This window comes from Dermacentor silvarum, chromosome 7 (assembly GCF_013339745.2).
Source record: "Dermacentor silvarum isolate Dsil-2018 chromosome 7, BIME_Dsil_1.4, whole genome shotgun sequence".
NCBI lineage: Eukaryota > Metazoa > Arthropoda > Arachnida > Ixodida > Ixodidae > Dermacentor > Dermacentor silvarum.
The window spans coordinates 25,585,106-25,606,650 of record NC_051160.1 but is presented as its reverse complement, the minus strand read 5'-3'; the positions used below and the strand labels follow the sequence as shown (position 1 = coordinate 25,606,650).

The window sequence follows — 21,545 nt, the reverse complement described above, 5'->3', positions numbered from 1 at the left end:
GGAGAAGAGTGTGATTAGCATACCCAGAAAAAAAAAGTCGAAGCCAGTGAATGAAGATACGCGAGTTTAAGGTGAATCGTCAAAAAGACGTATAGAAGCTGTACGTTTGTGAAATTAGGCCTTAAAAACTCGGTAGGCAAAAAGGAACACATTTCCGGGAAAGAAATACAAAGTTTAAAACGAGTATTAGTCAAGAGCAGTGTGGACGCTTTTATATTGTGTGCCATTATATTGGCAACTGGTGAAGCGCCCGTTGCCTGACATACCTGACACTCCACCGCCACTGATGTGACCGCCAACACCTAAAAGAGGAAGACAAGGAGAAACGTGTGTATGGCTTCTGGTTTAGCGTTTACTAAATCTGTCGCGTGAAAGCCTATGCACCACGATAGGCAAAGAACAATCAGTGTACTCAATGAAGGTAAAATAGATCACATTTAGCTAGGTGGATGAGGTGGAGGATTGGGAGCATGTGCGTCTTGCTCATGCAGCAGGGTTGTTCAACGGATCAGACAATAAGTGAGTGAAAATGACTTTTGCAACTTCGCGGTAATCTTTGCTTTATTTTCCCAACAGTTTCAGTTGGTAGACCAACTGAAACCATCCGACAACAAAGCAAATCACCGCGAAGTCACGAAAACCATTTTCACTCATACATACCATGGATATAGTAGTTTGACAGGCACTTAATTATAGCACGAGTACGCCCGTACGAAGAACGACGTCTTTATTTTCAACGTTTCGGTCGGAGTCAAGTGTTCATCAGGGAAATCTTCGTCAATCTTGATCAATTTCGCTGGTGAAGGTCGGGCCCCCGTTCAAACCTTGTAAATAAGGGCACGGTTTTTCGTACATTTGTCCTCATGCTGTGAGTGCATATATATACAATGTGTGTGTGTGCTAAAGCATTATGAGAGCTTAAGATTACATAAAAAATGATGATGGACATGGAAATAACAAAAATAATAGCGGAGGACGTAATGTCACTGAAGTGGTGGGTTAAAAAGAAGAAAAAAAAAAGCCAGAACTTATGCACACTGTCACTAATTTTATGCTAGGTTGCAGGGAAAAATTCCGCACAGCCCGCAATGTCGTCCTTGCAAATTTTTGAAAAGAGCACGGTCCGAGAATAGGGGCTAAAGAGAGTGCATGATTTCACCCTGCTCTAACCTTGGCACGCACTTACCGTCTCTGCTGGGCATAAATAGGACAAACTAGCAGCCCATATGCAAAATATCCTCATCCGTTTCACCACAAGCGCATTGTGTTGACTTCCCGTATGGTATTTTACGCAACAAGTGTTTGGAGAAGGTCACACCTAGCTGTCACCGACAAAACCGCTTCAACTTTTCTCGGCGTGCTATTCTGGAGGCGGTCAAATGAGGCTGTCTTGGCATTTTTTAGCCAGTCAAGGAAGGAGCAACTGGCCTGTGAGCCAATCAGAACTGACAGGATGGCTAATTTGACAACGTGGCGGAATTGGACGTTTTCCAGAAAATCACCTTCGGAAAGCGAACATAAAGCCCGAATTTTAGTTGAGGGTCCATAAATTTCGCTGCAACACACATTCTTCATGGAAGTCTTCGGTAGCGAAGGCAGATAATCTTCTTCCTTGATGATAACAATACGCCACAGGTTTGTAAACGCTTTCATTTGCTTCAAGACGTAAGAATGACTTACTCAGATATCATATGATTATTTTCACATCATCGGTGCAGACCAAACAGACTTCAGCGACAGAACTTTCGTTTAACTTATTCGAAATAAAGCGGCGTTATCTTTAACCTCCAAATACAAGTTTTTGTTTGCATTAACAATGAAAACTGTGAAAATTTAGAGAATTCTCAATTCCAGTAATGATAGGTCTCGCTAACATATATTGATTACCGTTACCTGGACGCCAGGCACCGCCACCAACTGATCCACTGCCCCTTCCGCTGTATGCGCCCCCGGACAAACCTAAAGCAGGAAGAAATATAACAGGAAAGGCACGTGGATTTTCTGAAATGCTACATTAACAAAACTTGTGCCGATAACACGTGCTGTGGCAGTCGATGTTATGCGAAGCATTTTATGTTATGTCATATGCGAAGCCTGGAAGATATATAGATGCGTAGCAGGGAAAAAAATTCTAGCAGTGGAATAAGCTTCTTTGTACAGTGTTACCATAAACTATAAACTTTCTGCCCCTCCCGTAACACCGGCTTTCATGTGCATTGCTAATACAAAATGCCAGATTGTTATCCCAGTAGCCTTCCTATCTTACACATTGCGAAATTTATTAGGAAAGTAGGGTCTGCCCTCACCTGCGCCGCCAGCTCCAAGGCCACCACCAGTAGATACTAAAGAAGGAGAAAGGAAACGTTGAGCATTTAGTAAATTATTTCGGTCGGAGAAGTAAGCCATCTCAGTTGGACCAGTAGAGGTAGATTGAGTACTAAGGTAGCAAAGTTAATTTGGCAGGTGCGGGAGCGCAAATTGCGTGACCAGTTCATTTTGGCATGATGACTCGCTTTCATGGCAGTTGCGTTCATGCCAGATGGAGCTCGAATATAGCAATTGGCAGCGATGTTTCCATAACAAAAAGATAAGAAGTAAAAACAAACTCATATATGCTATAACTCCCCAATCTATTGTTCACATTTGATTTATGAGAGCCTACGATGGGGTGTTCATAGAGGAACCGATGTATTCATATTGTACGCGTATGATTGAGAAGGGGGCTTGTGGGCCATATTGTTTTTCTCGCTCCGGTGGAACCATCGAGTCAGAGAGAGAGCCATCAGGGGAGTAGAATTTTGGGCCAGTTGGTGATGTATATTTAAGTACCGCGAAGCGCGATAGACGGGAAAAAATAAGGCGAGATAAACGCGACAAACGTTACTGAGATACTGTGAACGTTTATTGGAAAATTTCGATGCAGCAGGACAATTCGAGCATGAACCCAGCACAGCTCGAAGCCAGCAACATAAAAGTATCACAAGAAAGTCACAGGCCTGCGCGGCACACGCAGCACAGTCACAGCGTAAGCTGGTGGAGCGGCTCAATAGTAGTTCCAATTTCGGAACCGTGCACACCAGGGTCTTCACGACAAAGTCTATTCGCCTCGTTTTGACGAGAACGATCTGAACTGTCCGCCCGGAGTCTACGGCGAGCTGCGGCTTGTAATGCTCTCTGCACAGCAGCCTGCTGAGCCCGATGATGCCTGGTTGTAGCCGCGCACGTAGCTCTACGATTCGCTTCTTCAGCAGCGGTTCGTACCTTGCGAGGAGATGCCATAACGTGCGCCGAAGAGGTATCCAGAATACGCGGAGTGCATCTCGCATCCCTTGACGCGTGGCACGGTACGTTGTTGTTGTTGTTGACGATGATGATGATTGTTTATTGGAATCTTAAAAACGGGCTGGTGACAAATAGCGACCTAGCCTACTTGAGTTAACCAGGTCCAGTTTCTTGCAGCATGCAACTGCTATATGCAACTTGCATGTCGGGCACGCGGCGTTTGTAGGCGCCTTAACTAGATGGCGCCACCATACTGGCGGAGGCTCGGGATCGCCTTGATTGTGCGCCTCGTCTGAACCGCATCTCGTCGTCTGCTGTGCCCTGCCTAGGGAGCGTTTATAGGACATTTTCCCGCTGCCTGATAGCAAGCGCTTGCGTGGCTCAGTTGTGAAGTATCCGACTGCCGCGCAGCAGGCCTGGGTTCGATCCTGGCGGAGACCGGCAATATTTTTTCGCATTTCCGGCGATAGCGGTTACGGTCCCCGGCATCGGCGGCCGAGGCGGAGGCGTCGGGGGCGGCGGACACCATCGCGAACCAAAACAGCTATTGGAATGAGCCCATAACAGCTTACGCCGTAAAACAAGGCGATGCGGCAGAAATAGCATACAACACGTGCACAATATCTTCATGAAATGTGTTAATTGGGAAGCATGTGTACACTGTAAACTGCGCACGACTGACGCAACAGGCATAAAGAATTAGAAGCGAATGAACCAGTTTAGCTGTGGCAATCTATGAATCGCGCTTCTTTGTTTGAAAGCACCACTGAAGCCACGTTAATGCACATATCAGATCCAGAATTTTCTTTTGACACCCCTTTCAAAAGCTCAAATTCTAATTTGGTTTTCTCACGGTCTACAATTCTCCTGCTTGTCCCGTCTGCCCCGCCTTACTTTGTCCCGTCTATCGCGCTTCATCATATTCAAATTAGACAAGGGCAATCAGCTGATGAAAAAAAAAAGTTAGAAAGTGCAATAATTTTCACGTTTCTTAGCCTATACATTTTCGTTTGGTTTTATTTGGGTGCTTGTCATGCTTATTATACTGATCAACAGTTCCACTGCTACTTCTGCAATTTGATGTGCAACATTTTAAAATTGTATTTCTTCTTGTTATTGTTAACGCGACACATGAAGTTGTATACTAGCTCATGTCCAACCCAAGTGCTGTTAGCTTTTCAAGCGAAACTTGTATTGCCTCACAAGTGTCGGTGCCGTTGTAGATGTGACCGCAAAAAACTTTTCACTCTCAAGCTGCGCGAAAAGAAATATTGCTCCTCGGGCTGTGGATTCAAACCACCGACCGCCGGTTTGCCGGACCACCACGCTCATTCAGCCACTTTTTTTTTCTCTTACATGGTATATATTGCACCATGTATATGCGAGAAAAATACTATATGCGAAATACGTGCAATCGTTAGCCACTGTCAGTTCATCATACGCTCCCTAAAAGCGGGGTTTTATGTGCACAGATGGTCGGCACGCGCTCGTGCCACTGCTCCCGTTTTTGTCGTCGTCGTCTGCTTTCACAGCTGGTTGCGTTGCCGCTAATCATTACAGCCTAGAATTTCACCTCTCTTCTGTCGTCGTAATGGAGAGTCCGCGCTTACGGGGGTATGAGCCATTGAATGTCTCATGTAAAAGACAAATTTTATTTTGAAGAAATTTCATGAAAATCTATCCCGAATGAACGCGCTCGGGAAAGGCCTTGTCGTCGACGTGCCGATTCTAGCGTGAGGGCCTCCGAACGCGATGCTGAGGTCACATGTCAGCGTCATCTAGCCCTCCAGGAACCGCACAACGGTGGTATACGTGCACGCCTCGGCAACGTTAGCGCCAACTTCCCCGGTGCGACGGCCAGGTTTCAATGCAAGTTTCTCAACAGGAACTTAGGAGCCAGCTGCAGTACGCAAGACGTGTTATTGTTCGAGCACAACGTGGTACTCGTCAGTGCAATTGGTTCCGCGAAACACCGAAGAAACACACGACAAGCTTCCCTTACTCCCATTTGCTCGACAGGGGAAGGGCTACTAATTTTTTTAAAACATTTCGTGTAAACCCATTTGCTTGATTTCTAAACAGACCGTCGTCGTCGTCGTCATCATCATCATCATCATCATCATCATCATCATCATCATCATCATCATCATCATCATCGTCATCATCATCCTATATTCATGTCCACTGCAGGACTAAGGCCTCTCCCTGCGATCTCCAATTACCCTTGTCTTGTGCTAGCTGATTCTAATATGCGCCAGCAAATAAATAAATAACACTCTGGATGCCTCTCGACAGCTGCTATGAAAACTGCTTCGTGTCCGTTGAAAGAATATTGCCCCAAGTTTGGGCATTGCAAAAGGACAGGCTTGGCGAGTAAATAGAATGCTAGCATAATGTGCTAGCTTTTCTGCATCATGGGACATATAATGCTTTTGCGAAAAAAGAAAATTAAGCAGGAGGACATCATGTAAGTGACACACGGGCCCCAAGGCCATCTTCAAAGGCAAAATCTGACGACCATGGAGCAAGGAATGAAAGGCGCTCGCTCATGCTCGCCAGAACTTGACGGGGAGACAGCTCCGTCATTCATGGGCGTCAATACCGACACTGCTGCTCGTGGTCATTTCTGTTTTCGTTTTCAGATTGTGGTTAGTCGGAATTATTTACTATGCAGAAATTACCAGCGTCCTATTTGTGCAAATTTCGAGGTGGTCAGGAACTCTGGTGAAGTCTCGGATTAAAGGATCTATCGCCTCACCCTTTTGATCAGGAAGTTAGTCCAGTCTGTATGTTTGCTTGTCTAACATAACGAGTAACCTAATTTCCAATGATTGAAACATGTATGCTAGTGCGATAGAATAAGTCCCGAGAAGTTTTCGCAATTATCTCTTCCTCTATAAGTTTGATGGAACTTCTATAGCGCGTTTTTCTATAGCATCATGCACCAGTAGCGTACAGTTTCGTAAAAAAACGGTAAGAGGAGTATTTACCTGAACCACCCGACACAACAATCGCAGGTCTTACTCCACCACCATAGACACGGCCGCCGGAAACTAAATAAGAATTGAGAAACATGGAACTTAAAGGCGCCCGCAATAACATTCATTTGAAGGCATCTAGCCATAATTTATATACTACATTGTTGTGTACGCACTTAGTAGACAGAATAGCGAAGAAAAAAAAAAAGATGACACTCTCGCAAAAGAATTGTGATAGTGCGAATCCACAACCTATTAAGGATGCGAAGTGAAAGAAACCACTTTGTGCGCGATTAATTCAGGCCGAGAGTTTGTGCAGCGCATCACTCTTTTTGAGATGGATTGAAAGATGACGAGTACTGCGGTTAGGCTTAACATTGTTTCCGTCACGGGGATGAATGCCCGCGAGAAGAGGTTAAACAATTCCGATTGAATAAACTGCGTATTGCGTTTACGTGCAGGAACAATATGGTTGCTAGTTTATTCGAGAATACCAGTTTTTATTTGTATCAACAGTAAAACGCAATTAAAGCATTGGCATTTCGTTTATGCAAACGGCGCTCGCTTTCGTAATGATGTAGGCCAACACCTGAACTTACCTGAACCGCCAGAGGCACCACCTAATCCACCACTTCCTCCAATGCCACCACCTAATCCGCCAATTCCTCCCAAGCGACCACCTAATCCGCTGCTTCCTCCCAAGCCAACACCAGCAGCACCTAAAAGGGAAAGAGATACATAAACCCGTAATTGTTGTCCCTGCCTACAATATATATATATATATATATATATATATATATATATATATATATATATTTCGTTTCAAAACTTGTGCACGCTGAGTAGGTCATTGTGAAACTTAATGCAGAACGATTTCGATAACGAAAGCAAAGGAAATGTTGCGTCAATGACAATAGCTGAGAAGTTCGTGAAGTTGCGTCACTCTTTCCGAGATGTTGTTAAATGGCGTGTTCTTCCTTAGTGATACGCAAGAGGTGGAAAAGATGCAGAACACTGAGCTAAAAAATGGGTTTGCTTTTATTTCTTAAACCATCTCTGGTTTATTTTGTTTCAGGACAGAAGCTGTCCTTCGCACTACCAGATTAACCTCTAAAGTTTTAACAAGTTCTCTCTCCAATTATACCAGTAGCGCTCGCTTTCGTATAAAATATAAAAATGGCACGCTTACTCGAGCCACCCAGCGTAGCAGGTCATCACTCACGACTGCCGCCATAACCACCGCCATGAAGTTGCTGTTTCTCTCATAATCCGAATCAATTAATAGTGCGATAGCCAAACGCACTACTATTCGCAGTAATTGTCGCACTGCTCCGTTTGGTATCGGTTCGAACATATAAAATGAAATCACATGACTTTATTCCAACATCAGAATCCTCAAAAAAAAAAAAAAGAAAAAACGCCAAATGTGAGAGCCGGGCACTAAAAGATACAAAACGGCTTCACGAGGCGCTAGTGCTCTAAACGTGGTACAGATTAAAAAAAATGCGTTTGCAATGTAATTTAGAGAAGCACAATTTTTCTTCAATGTCGATTTTTAATAGTCTATGCAGCCTTCGTTTGTGGAGATGACCCTCCCCAGTGGTAGAGAAGTGAAGAGACACTCATTCTTCTTCCTTCTTTTTGCTGAACTATACTTTCCGCTTTGTACCACTAAGCTTTGAGTAAATAGTTTCAGCTTGGTGCTGGTTTATAGATCAACTGCAGACCGTGGCGTCAGCCAATATTAACAACTAGCGTCGCAACCGTGCTTTCCAAGTGCAGTATATTTCGGTTTTGTAGCTTCGGTGGAATGGCTGGAAGGTAAAACACCTCACTGCCAGTCTGTGGGGATACACAGTTCGTATGAATGCGGGGAATTGTGATGTTTGTTTTATAAACTTATCTAATGCCACTTCGTCATTAGTGCCACGGACATCCGTGCCAGCGCGAAATATCAAAGCAGGTAGAGCAGTGAACCATACCATCTATCACTGAAAAAAAAAAATGAAGGAAAAAAAAGACAGAAACAGAGCAGTGTTTTTTGTTCTCTGGTAATCGCATCGGTCATTAGGTTTAGGGCGCATGTACAGAATGAGAAATTAGGCTATATTACGGGAACAGGCCAAGGGGCAAAGGGGAAATGATGCGTGTGCTCTATAGGCAGACGACAATATGCAAGTATCGCTCTAAATACAACCCGAATTTTCTCTCGCATGACCTGCAAGCGCCTATGGAGCTCTCTGGAACGACCGGTTAAAATAGACCCAAGTAGACAGAGAAAAGACATAGTGGGCTGGCATGTTTCAAATAATGAAGTGAAGTGAACCGGTGAGTGAGAGACGAATGGCGCCCGACATTCAAGTGTCTGGAGTGGGGTCACTGCTTTAGGGACATAAGAAACATTTGTACACTAGACATGCATCACGTTGGTTCCATCTCAGTGACGTGTACAAAGGGCATGTTGCAGTGCAGGCTGAACTAAATTAAGAGACGTGTTTAGCATTTGCTGTTTCTAAAGACCAGGTCTGTTCTCGTTCCTTCCAATGTACCGGCGAAGATTTGGATTACCGCTATAATTGGTGAAAATCGAAAGCGACGTGCCATCATTGAAGTGCCCATTGCGATCGGTTTCCGAAAGGTGCTAGAGCTTCCGAGTCAATCGACAGAACCTCACCTGTTCTGACTCTCGATAGCCAACACCGCCAACACTCGCAATAGGCAACAGAGAAGCGCCGAACGTCATTCCGCGTGCAACACTCTCAAAATATTTTGTTTGATGGCGTCTAATCATCATGTTAATAGACTATTCTACGCAAACATTGCATTGCATTGCCTACGCAACAGACAATGCAATGCTCGTATTCTTGCTTAAAGACTTAGCAAGCCCAAATACACTCCAGGTTAAGGAAGCAAAGCCTCATGAACAGGTGAGTGAGCAACAAAGTAGGTGATACATTTTAATAGCCGTGTCACTCTTTGTGACGCGGAGGGGCGTGCATGGCGGTTAGACATGACAAGGAATTTGTCATAGTTATTTACAAAAGGTGGATAACAATATACTGAACGAATCAATGTGTTGCCGTTTACCCCTACAACAGTGTGTCAGTTCATTTCAGAGTACGAGTCTTCGGCAGCACTACAAGATTAAGCTGCCAAGCTTTAAAGCATTGCTTTATTCAACCTGTATCAGTAGTGATACCTTTTTATAGGAAAGAAAGTTTACCCATGCTCTAAGCACCACAGGCAGTGGCACCGTACCCAAAGATTTCCCCCATTATCACAGCCGCTTTTGTTGCTACCGGTAGCATCATTTCACGTGCTGGTCTAAAAAAGTTGGCCGGTCGGTTGATGGCGTATACATATGATTGACATGTTCCACTGCTCTTCTCAAAGCCCTCCAGCAGTGCTGGTAGGTCTGTAAAGTTACTTATTGCTATAAAGTTGGTCTTTTTGCTGTAAAGTTGGTTGGTGAAGTTTCTCTAAAGTTGGTCTGTAAACTTGTCGTAAAGTTCGCCAAGTCCGGTACGATGTCCAATGGGTTGAAGCCTGAATTATCGCTATTTGAAGGAAATTGCCTCCAAACGACCTCAATTTTCTCTTGAATGACCTAGAAGCGTTGCCGGAGCACTCTAGAATGACCGGTTGAAAGTATCACAATCAGACAGAGTGTTTGCAGAATACATCAAATAACAAAGTGAAACGAGCCGGTCGGTGAGCTTCCAACATGCAGCTAGAAGGGATATCATTGCTTTCGGAACAAAGGACGTGCACGCGTGCTATATTTCGAGTACGGTGGACAAAGGAAATGAAGAGAAGTGACTTTCTTTTTTTTTTTTTCGTTCTAAACAGAGTTGTGGCCTTGTCACTTAATAGACCGCCAGTTTTTATTCGCAATACCAGCGTAAGCATGTGATTATTACAGCATTGTGCCACAATATAATATTGGTAGTGTTGTTATCGTTGCAACGTAGCAGATGCACTTACACACGACCTCCACCATGTACCGCCATCCAAACCTAACAGGAAGAGCGAAACCTCAAATTTCTGGTCTTCGCTCCGCAAGAAGAAAAAAAATATTTTGTTTGAAGAATAGCGCACACAAATTTGACCAAATGAATTAAAATGTATTGGTGACGAAATTGATTACCGACGTCACAGGAACCGGTGCATGAACGCCATTGGTAATCGATAGGTTCGAGCATTGGCGTCACTCTGACCGAGACACCATACCCACTCCACCGCAGCCATATATAGAGGATGTACGGGTTCAACAATATTGAGCTAAGAAACGTGCTTCGAGCCTACTGCTTCTAAACTCTTGCAATGTTCGCTTCGGAGCATTTCTTTCCAGTTAGGCAACAACAGCACTCAGTTCCTAAAATAGTCTTCTGTTAATCACCACCTCAGCTCCTGTACTTGTAAGGTAGTTGGAGCGGCACTTACTTGAACCACCCGTCACAGTAACCCTTGATCCGCCAAAGCCGCCTCCGGCGCCTCCTAAAACATTGCAAAAAAGAAAAATGAAGTAAAAATAAAAACAAGTAGTTGCTTCTCATGCAGTGGTGAGGGAATATCGCTGAAGCAAGGGTTTGTAGCTTTTGGTGGTCTATTGCGAACTGTTTTTCATTGTTGAAATCCGTGACATATTTGTATTTTAGAATGTAAAAACTAATAGATGACACAATTCTCTGATGAGAACCCAGCCAAGATTTGGCGCGGCAGCCTCGGTCGCGGCTTCAATTCCCACCATCACCGGGAACCCACTGGTTCAACTGGGCACAGACGTCCCCCGGCCTGGCATTCGGCTTTCTTCAGGGGTGATAGACGTGGGAAAGGAGCCTGCGCCCTAAATTGTCGTCGAAACTCTCGTGAACAAGGAAAAGGGAGGTTTGGGCCGCTCACATGGCGGAAATTTCCCATGGGGAGCTCCAAGTGCACCTATTGTAGTGGGGACGCCTTCGGGTAGGGGACATACACCGCTTTCCAAGCTTTGCGGTCCCATAATGGTCGAGCACCAGGCTTGGAGCGCGCTTGTACCTAGTTTACCTGTAAGTACCCGGCGGCACCACTTTCCTCCCAAAGCCGCGGCGGATGCTCTTCATCAAGGCCGTCTGTGGTTGAACAAGGGCGCCCAGAGACCTCGCATGAAATCTCGTTTGGGCAGTTTGTCGAGGTGTGAACCCCCACAAGAAGCCAAGCACCAGGCCTAACCATAAAAAAGTTGTCGCAGTTTCACCTGAAAGGCGAAGCATCAATTGCGATAGCAAATTTGAAGAGAGCTATACGGAGTAATGATAGCAGCTTTATCAGCTGTATAAACTTGGACATGCAGCAGCACCGGCAACACGCAGAACTGTTGTCGACGCCGCCGGCGTTTTGCCCGCGTTCGCTCAAAATGTGTGCGGCGTTTGTGACTGTTGCCGGAGCCTCTGATATAAATAGGCACTTGGTGCCGCAGCTAAACGTCGCCTCCCTTCCCTGCCCCTCCCCCCCCCTCCCCCACAGCCTTTCGCGCGTCGGAAGAAGGTACGTTTACATATATGGTGATTGTAGAGGAGGAAAGAGACGCCTACTTCTGCAGCCCTTAAGGGAGCACAGCGCAGAACGCGCGTTTGTTCTCCGCCGTGCGTTCACTCCCCGTAAAAGCGCGCGTCCCTCGCGCTCTTTCACTCGCACATACAGCGTTCGGCGGCGCGCGGCGACGATTTCATCTCCATTGACGTCATACGGAACCTCACGGCGACGGCGACGGCGACGGCAACGGCGACGGCGACGGCGACGCCGACGGCAGAAATCTGCTTTTGAGTGTCCATATAATTGCTATCGCAATAATAGGCGGTGGGTCTCCGGTGGCACCGGGATTTGAGCTCAGTACCTCCCGCATACGAGGCGGATGCTCTACCACTAGGCTACCACTGCGCTTCAGATCATCAGATAACAGTGAAACGAGCCGGTCTTTGAGTGACAAAAACGCGATACGTGCAGCTCTAAGGGGTGCCGTTATTTCTTTCACAACAAAGGAAGGGCGTTTGCTTTTGCTATATGTCATATTTTTGGTTCTATCTGACCAAAATAACGCCGCGTGAGGAGGACAAGGAAAATTAAGAGAAGTGAATTTCTTCTTTGTTTCTTCTAAAGAGACTACTGGTCTTGTTCATAACAGTATGCCGGTTTTCATTGGCATTACTTGTGTAAGCTTTTAGTGCAGCATTATCCAAAATTTATGTATTGGTAGCGTTGATTTTCGTAACCAAGTAGCAGGGGCACTTACCTGAACCAATGGTCACACGTCCTCCGCCCAAGGAACTGCCATAAGAACCTAAACAGGAAGAACAACTCATCAAATTTCCACACTTCGCTTCGCAAGCAAAAAAAAAAATATTTTGTTTGAAGAATGACGCACACAAGTTTGGCCAGAGGAATTAAAATGTCTTGCTGACAGTTGATCACCGAAGTGAAAGGAAACGTTTCATGAACGCCATGGGTAATCGATAGGTTAGTGCAGTGGCGTCACCTTTTCGAGACATCATACCGGCTCCACCGCGGCCATATATAGAAAATATACGGGTTCAGCCATGGGCGCTATAACGTAAAATGATTCCAAACTGTTTTGATTCCAATTTCTGCAATCAGCCTCCACGATTGGTCAAAACATTTTCGGGCCACTCCCAACTTCGCCTGTCTATCACGCGACGTCACGAAAACCGCGATAGCTCCCCATCTGATATAGCGTGTACACACTGATTATGCATGATTAAACCACGCAAAATAAAAATAATCATTCCTGATTCGACGTCTTTTCACCATTAGCCCTCTGCTATTGGTCCAATGTTTTCTGGCTACGCCCACTTCGCCTGTCTGTCACGCGACCTCGCCAAACCGTGAAAATTCCCCACGTCAAAGAGGCGTGTACGCGAAAAAAGTGCATTAATATGCTGAACAACACTGAAAATTTTTCTGAATAGCCACAGACTGCCCCCTTCTGAAAAGAATAGAAGATGGCTGCCCGCCGATCGCTCAGGCCCTCGCTAGTCACACCTGTCGGAGAGCATGAATTTATTTGTGTATGATAAACCTTTTTTGCGTGGCAATAAAACGTTATCGAGCCCTTTCGGCACGTATACGACATCGCTCTGCCAACTCTTCCTTACTGAGGATCCGTTTGAGTGGCATTATCAGTTGCACGCCGCCGCGATTTTCGACCAGCCACCGCAAGCTAAGTAAGGCGAGGCGGACCAATCGGAGAATCCGGCACCACCCTCTTCATGCGGTGATCTATTTTCACTGTGCCGGCTCGCCCCCATCGAAACCCTCTCCACTAGAGCATGCTCCTCGCCTCTTGTCAGCCAATTAGATAAGAAAAACCGCTGAGTGTATACAATGCTATTGGTTTTGAAAGCGAACAAAGGTGACCTCTTATAAACGAGGAGAGTGTTTGATTGGGTTGTTCAGACAACGCTGCGGGTCACCGCCCGATGCTTGCGTCGGTGGTTACGTGAATATGACGTCAGGAGTTTGGAATCAAATCAGTTTGGAATCATTTTACGTTATAGCGCCCCATATTGAGCTAAGTGCTTTGAGCTCACTGCTTGTAAATGCTTGGAATGCTCGCTTTGGAGCTTTTCTTTCCAGTCACATAACGTCAGCACTGAGTTCCTAAAGCAGTGTTCTGTTAATCACCGCAAAGTAGTTAGAGCGGCACTTACTTGAACCACCCGTTACAGTGCCCCCTGATCCGCCAAAGCTGCCGTCAAGACCACCTGAAATGTTGAAAAAAAAAGAAGTAACACGCATTGCTGAGAAAGTCTGGATGAAAAAAAAAGGGGGTTCTCAGCTTTCGGTGATATACTGTCACCTGTATTTCGTTGTTGAAGTCTGTGACATATGTGTATTTCAGCATGTAAATAATAGATGAAACGATTCTCTGATGAGAACATTTCTCCCAATAATTATGCGAATAATAAATAAATAATTATTAAATAAATAATGAATCAGCTCGAAACAAAAGTAAATCAACTATTGGTTTTGTTTGTTGTGAAGTTGGAATTTGCTATGTTACACGTGCTTGCTCGCGATACACAACGCCGTTATTTGAACGTACTGTGATTGCTTGCTGTGCTATGTCTGTTTGTTGTGCATACATAGTGCTTATTGAAACTTTATGTCAACAGTGCATAAGTGCGATTTTTAATTTTATTTACATTTTACTTATTATTTCACGTTTGTTTCTTTGAGCCGGTTGAAGTTTGATATCTGCTGTTTCACGAAGCGGTTGAAGGAGTAGTCGGGATTGGGCTTGCAGCCAAACACACAAGCATATCATAAAAAAAAGAGGAAAAGAAACGAGAGTTCTGCAAAGCGAAAAGCGATGGCATGTCATGTCGCGGGCACGGGAGTTATACTGCTGTGACAAAAGCTTTTGGTGGCGTCCGCATAAATAGTCGGTCGACTCAACGGTGAAGTAACTGCTGCTATAGGGGCAGCGTCCACGGTCGTTCAGTGAGTAGTAGATTCAGTTGACCGAGTGGCGTGGAACTGCTGTAGAGCCCTGGTGAACCACAACAATTGCAGAAGGAAAGTTGGGCCCAAGGTAGACTGGAATGACGAAGACGCGCGACAAGGGCTAGCAGACGCAGAGTGTAGCCTTACAAGTGCGACGCAAGTGAAAATGAAAGCTCAGGTCGCAGCGTGGTGTGTACAGGACAAAGTAGGCGGTTGAACCACTCCGTCGAAGAGAGGTGGGCGGTGTTAGCAATCTTCTCCTGCTGGAGCACGCGCTTCCCGAGACTGTTCGAAAACGAAAAGGTGTTAGGCAGTCGTACTGATGACTGGAAGAGGTAGGACTCGAACTGGTTGTCTACAATCAATGGTCAGTGTAGATGAAACGCCTAAACGGCTTACACGTGTTGGCGGCTTGCGCATATGGGCACAAAGACTTGAGCTACAGTGTACGTGCTATTCACAGGAAGAAGAAGGCGCCAATCAACTAACTATACACCTAAAAAAAAAAAGTTGTCGCAGTTTCACCTGAAAGGCGAAGCATCAATTGCGATAGCAAATTTGTAGAGAGCTATACGGAGTAATGATAGTAGCTTTATCAGCTGTATAAACTTGGACATGCAGCAGCACCGGAAACACGCAGAACTGTTGTCGACGCCATCGAGGTGTTGCCCGCGTTCGCTCAAAATGCGTGCGGCGTTGGTGACTGATGCCGGAGCCTCTGGTTTAAATAGGCACTTGGTGCCGCAGCTAAACGTCGCCTCCCTTCCCTCCCCCTCCCCCCCCTCCCCCACGGCCTCTCGCGCGTCGGAAAAAGGCGCGTTTGCTCTACATACATGGTGATTGTGAAGGAGAACAGAGACGCCTACTTCTGCAGCCCTTAAGCGAGCACGGCGCAGAACGCGCGTTTGTTCTCCGCCGTGCGTTCACTCCCCGTGAAATCGCGCGCCCCTCGCGCCCTTTCACTCGCACATACAGCGTTCGAGCGCGGCGACGATTTCATCTCCATTGACGTCATATGGAACCTCACGGCGACGGCGACGGCGACGGCAGAAATATGCTTTTGAGTGTCCATATAATTGCTATCGCAATAAAAGGAACTTGTTCTAGCAGCAACAACAAGTGGCAGACCTGTGCCATAGCACGTACACTGCAGCCACAGCTACAGCCAGTAGCCTCCGTTTATCCTTAGTGCTGGAGAAAACTTGCTCGCCCGTACAAAATGCGTGAACGTGACATCAGCCTAACTAAGAATAGTATATTACTTTAGTAAGACATTCAGGAAAGTTAAGAAAAAACAAAACAAATAAGTGGTGTTTTATGTATTTTCAATGATGCTCACTTTCTGGGATACTGAATTGCGGATTGCGAAGATTACGCTCGGCGCCATACATTACTGAAACATTTAAACAGTTCTTGATTTAGCCAAGTACCACCGATATAATTGCTTCGAATCGTTAAGAGTTTGATAACAGTGAAGGCCATCGACTTGATTTTGATCGAAGAGTGCCACGTAATGATGGGTGTGATGACCTGTGCCTGTGGACTGGTTTTCTTTCACGTCTCTCGTTGAGACGAGACCGACGTCTCTAAGTATGAGCGGGATGTCACTGCACAAGCTTTTTTTACCAGTCGTGCACAAATGCGCGCATTTGCGTGCACAAAGGCACGGTGAGTTGGTCAAGCATTATGTCCAGTAGTCTGTCTAATTCTCGGCACAAGCATTTAGTTCTAATTAAAACGTGCCCAACCTAGACCGCACACTCCGACTTGCACTACTTTCTTTCTATCTATAGCAAGCGTATAACTTCTTCAATCATAATTTAATACTTTGGGCAATATTGTAGTATCATATATGCTTACCGCCACCACGTTTTCATTTACGGAGGAACGCCTATGTGCACTAACCTGAAACACCAGACAACGAAGCACCGCCGCGGCCACCACCTAAAAACGAAATAAAAAAAAAAAAGAAATGCCCGAGAATTAGAATATAGTGTGAAAGCTGGCAATAGTGGTGGTGAGTTATACTTCTGCAGTTTTGTACAGAGAGTCACGCAAAACCTTTGAACTCTTCTGCATAAAGCTTTGGGCACCCTGCCTAGCTTTGCGCGCATAATTCTGAGCACAAAGCTACAAACCTTGCCCTAACAGGATATATAGATTCAAAAGGACACATGATAAATAAATGTAGACGTCTCACTTTAAGTACCTGTACATGTCCCTCGTTATATTACCGACATCCAACGAGCCACTTCGTGATTAATGCAAGTAACAGGTGGTTTCCTGTAGCGTATAGTGAAACCGTTTAAAATAGTTAGCGGGAATAAGGCTTCAGCACATCACGTGGATTTGCCTAAGCGACAACTGAGACGTGCGCAAGCTGTAAAATAATAAATAACCTGTCTTGGGGTTCACTAGTGCTAATGTGAATGTGACCTAATAACGTTAAGCTCGATGGCTGGGCGATGAAGCAGTGAGCATGCCTTTTGATCTGCAAATTATTGCGAGCACGAATCGGTGCTCATTACTATAAAATTGTGACAATGTCTCTAGTGCTGCTTTTTTTGTCAGAATATGTGAACTATTTCCTATCATATCCGTTTGCATCTGCGCGCCTGCCTCTTTCCTGCATCAGTATCTTTGCAAGCAACGTATCTAGCAGCCTGAAGATTCCCCAACAGCTTTGCCGAAGCAGGCGATTTCCTCTGTAGCAAACGGTAACCATTCTAATTTTAATAAGCACCTGGATGTGCAAAGTGTGAAACTACTGTCGCGCAGAGATATATAAGTAAACACAAACATGTGCCTTTTTTGCGCTCGACTCACGTAACATGATTTGAACACAATTTATGTTTTAGTGGATGGACTGATAAGTTTTGAGCAACGCCTATAATGCTCCAAACCACGCATGGCAGGAACACCCACGAAGGCGGGAAAGTTGTGCCCGGGCGAGGAGTGTTGCAGTGAAATAATTAACTTATGCCAGCTGAATGAAGCTAAGACTCATCCAGACTGTTTAAGAGTCGAACTTTCAGCGGTTGATGACCAGGTTGAGTTGTTGAAATTAAAAAAAAATGTGGTTGATCCCTCTTATATAGGAATCGGTATAGAACACGAAAGTGAAACGTGTCTTCACAGAAGTAGTGTAATGTTTATTGCACATTGATATATAATGTCTATTGGTGTTTAAAATTGTCTTGGACGCGAAGAGTTTGATCAGATGGTTTCATGGAATCAACTACAAGAACGCTGGCCAATGCTGAACAGAGCATAATAAGCCACCAAGAGGGAGAATTCGTGCTCACCCAAGCCATGAGAAAGCGATCCGCCGCTACTGCCGCCGATGCCGCCAGAAACTAAAAGAAAGAAAAGAAAGGAAAATAGAAATGACAACGGAGAGAAGTGTAAATGTTTCAGTTCTCGAGTAAATCAGGTTTGGGTGCGCTAGTAGCACACGAAGCTATAGCAAGAGCTTTGTGATTTGCTGTACGAAGCTAGAAAGGATGCTCGTATGATAATTATTTGTAGCATCTTGCTATGTACTCCCGACCGAACGAGAATTTTCACTTTTAGAAAACATCCTCCAACTTTCAGATTTCAGCAAAAGTCTACACGCGTGGTATGTGCACTCACTTGATCCGCCAGAAATTGACCCAGAGCCATGGCGACCACCGCTCGAACCTGAAGAACGGGAGAAAATGAATAAGTGTTCGATACCCTGCGCAGACAAAATTAGTCGTTCGAAAATGTGATACAGAAGAATAGAGTCCAAGTGCTCGCACAAGTCCTTCATTGGCGATATTCGACGGGTCACATTATGAAATATAAATGTTTGGCTCAACTACTTGGGGCATCGTACCAACTTCCAAAATATAGGGATAGACGCTGCTGTCTGAATATATGGCGTAACACCAATTACATTCGCGGTTACATTCAGGTCACCGCTATAAGCTCTAGTATTTAAACGCATTGTAGAAGTTACCGGTTCAACAAAACGTTGTTGTTTTGTTCCTTTTGATTAACTGTATACAAATAGGAAGAGGGGCTCCGTAAGAACCGTATATCAGTAGGCACAGCTCAGAAATCAAGGGCACTGCCACTACCGTAAAACATCTGCAGGCACACGCGTACAGAACATGTAAATCAAAGCAACAAACGGTCACCGGAGATATGCACAAGTGTTAAAAGACGTACTCTCGACCAAAAAAGTTTACGGACCAAGGGATCTGACAAAAAGCTGAATGTCTCCGCAGCCTCAAAACGCAGCCTGGTATTCCCATTTCCAGCCTCTACTGGTATATGCGAACAACATTGTGATGTATGGTTTTACTGACTACTTTTAAAGGCTGCTCGGATATTTAGCGTTTTATGAGATCCTGCGGTCCGTAAACTTTCTTGGTCGATAGGACATAACATTGTGCTATGAAACACCGTAGGGTCTTATCTCACACACACACACACACACACACACACACACACACACACGATTACATAGAAGTTCCTCTCACCTAAACCACCCGATCCACTCAATCCCCATCCTCCTCCACTGCCTGCACTTCCTCCGCCAGAACCTAAACGAGAAAGAGAATATTTTTCAGATGACCCATAAACAAGGCACGCTAGGTATCGTGTTGAACGAATAGATCATAGGGCGAATATGTTTAACGGTGTATAAAAACTTATTTGTTGGTAATATGCCGCGTTCAAGCCATCACACACACACGCACACACACACGCACACGCACACACACACGCACACACACACACACACACACACACGCACACGCACGCACGCACACGCACGCACGCACGCACACGCACGCACGCACGCACACGAACGCACGCACACGCAAGCGCACACACACGCACGCACGCACGCACGCACGCACACACACACACACACACACACACACACACACACACACACACACACACACACACACACACACACACACACACACACACACACACACACACACACACACACACACACACACACACACACACACACACACACACACGCACACACACGCACACACGCACACACCACACACACACACACACACACACACACACACACACACACACACACACACACACACACACACACACACACACACACACACACACACACACACACTGCTCAAACTTCCCTTAACCGAACGCACAGTGCAAGCACGCAGAGTTGGAAATAACAGCTTCAAATACGAATCAAAGAAAATGAAGTAGGTTGCTTGTCCACAATTATATTTTGTATTGTAGTCAAAGCACAGCTTTGCTTGAAGGGCTTGACCATTGACTCAATATTTGGCTAGAGGAAATGGTAAAACCTATCATGCAAGAGGACTAGTCTGTTTAGGATATTGTGGACAGTTCATGAGAAAGTGCTCCACAGAAGTATTTGATGTGTAGCAGTGCGGACAGTTAGATGTTTTTCTCTTTCTCGCGTGGTGCGAAAAGCGAAGTATATCTAAGCCATGTCCAGTATTGTCTACTGTTTACACTCCAAATTTCGACGTAATAATAAATTCCGGCTGACACCAACCGGAACATCAACAACGAAATGCCGTGGAGCGCTGCTGTCACAACCACAGTCGTCATCGATGAGTGACGTGCTCTTTCAGCCTAACTGTCTAACGAGCATTGACGAAGGAAATTTATGCTTGCTCATGCTCACCCAATTTGTGACCCGGAAACACCCGTGCCACTCACGGACATCCGCTAGGGGTGTGACAGTTGCGCTCCTAAGTATCCAATTTTCAGATTCCAGGTTGTGTCTGACCGGAACGCAAAAATTAGCAGCACCATCTTTTTTGCCGGTGTCGATGCGGTCACACAGTGTTTTCATGAAAGGCTTCCAGCCTTGCAAAATAGGCTAGGTCGTCTCACTCGCTCTGTCCGAAAGTTATAGTGTATTCGGCTGGTCGTTTTCAAACGCTCCAAAGCGCTATGGTGGCACGCGCTACATTTGGTTGGTCGAAATCGAGCGCTCGGAACCGATGCAGCTGGTTGTGTAAGAGCGCTAGGAGGTGCTCTTATCAATGACCTGGGATCGCGACCGAAGACGCTGTTCTGGAGATTGTCAAATCCCCAATATTGTCCAATACTGCATGACGGGCGTTTTAAGCCAATCGGAGAGGTCATAGTACTCCTGTGGGCCAATCAGAGATGACAGAATTGTGAATATGTCGAAATCGGACAGTGTGGCGTAGCACCCCGAGCAACGAAGATCTGGCACGGTTTCGGGCACGTGGCTTCTGAAGCTTCAGGTGTTGGCGTGGCGCCAGCAGCCTCTGCAGGCGTGGCGATGCCTGCATGCCTTGTTTCTTCAGAACACTCAGAATAAAAGAGGCGCTGATGTGATTCTTCTTCCCGCCTCCAAATAATCTGCCGAGTGGCTGCACATTCGGCCTGGTCACGCATCCTTTGGATCCCATTGAGAGTGGGTCGGCATCGTTGCAATTCGCGTCAGAGCGCAGCATGAACAAGCCGAATACACCAAATAATGTATGTCCGGTATATAGCTCGACCTATTTAAATGTGAATACCACTCTGATAAATGTAGTGCTCAAGAATATACAAGTCGCACTCGTTTTTGTAAAAGGATTGGAGGTGTACTTACCCGAAACACCCGACAGAGCACTTCCTGCTGCGCCTCCTACGCCATAGCCGCCGCGGCCACCGCCGCCAACAGCTTAATAGAGAGAAAAGAGAAACGTGTAACCTGACGATGTGCTATGTTAACAGAATCTTCCATTTGAAGCCATCTAGCCATCATTTAGA

At 45.6% G+C, this 21,545-nt stretch overlaps 1 protein-coding gene across 1 annotated transcript in view; it reads right to left on the bottom strand.

Annotated features, from left to right (window-relative positions):
- Positions 1-21,545, bottom strand: part of LOC119457757 (uncharacterized PE-PGRS family protein PE_PGRS54-like) — a 95,800-nt gene that overhangs the window by 18,126 nt on the left and 56,129 nt on the right. Inside the window, exons 26-38 of the mRNA XM_049670431.1 lie at positions 21,385-21,456; positions 19,271-19,333; positions 18,396-18,443; positions 18,068-18,118; positions 16,668-16,706; positions 13,967-14,020; positions 12,532-12,579; positions 10,704-10,757; positions 6,860-6,979; positions 6,273-6,335; positions 2,307-2,342; positions 1,894-1,959; positions 267-302 (exon numbers count right to left, since the gene is read on the bottom strand). Of these exons, the coding sequence (XP_049526388.1) occupies positions 267-302; positions 1,894-1,959; positions 2,307-2,342; positions 6,273-6,335; positions 6,860-6,979; positions 10,704-10,757; positions 12,532-12,579; positions 13,967-14,020; positions 16,668-16,706; positions 18,068-18,118; positions 18,396-18,443; positions 19,271-19,333; positions 21,385-21,456 (750 nt within the window). The remainder of the gene's footprint in view (positions 1-266; positions 303-1,893; positions 1,960-2,306; positions 2,343-6,272; positions 6,336-6,859; positions 6,980-10,703; positions 10,758-12,531; positions 12,580-13,966; positions 14,021-16,667; positions 16,707-18,067; positions 18,119-18,395; positions 18,444-19,270; positions 19,334-21,384; positions 21,457-21,545) is intronic.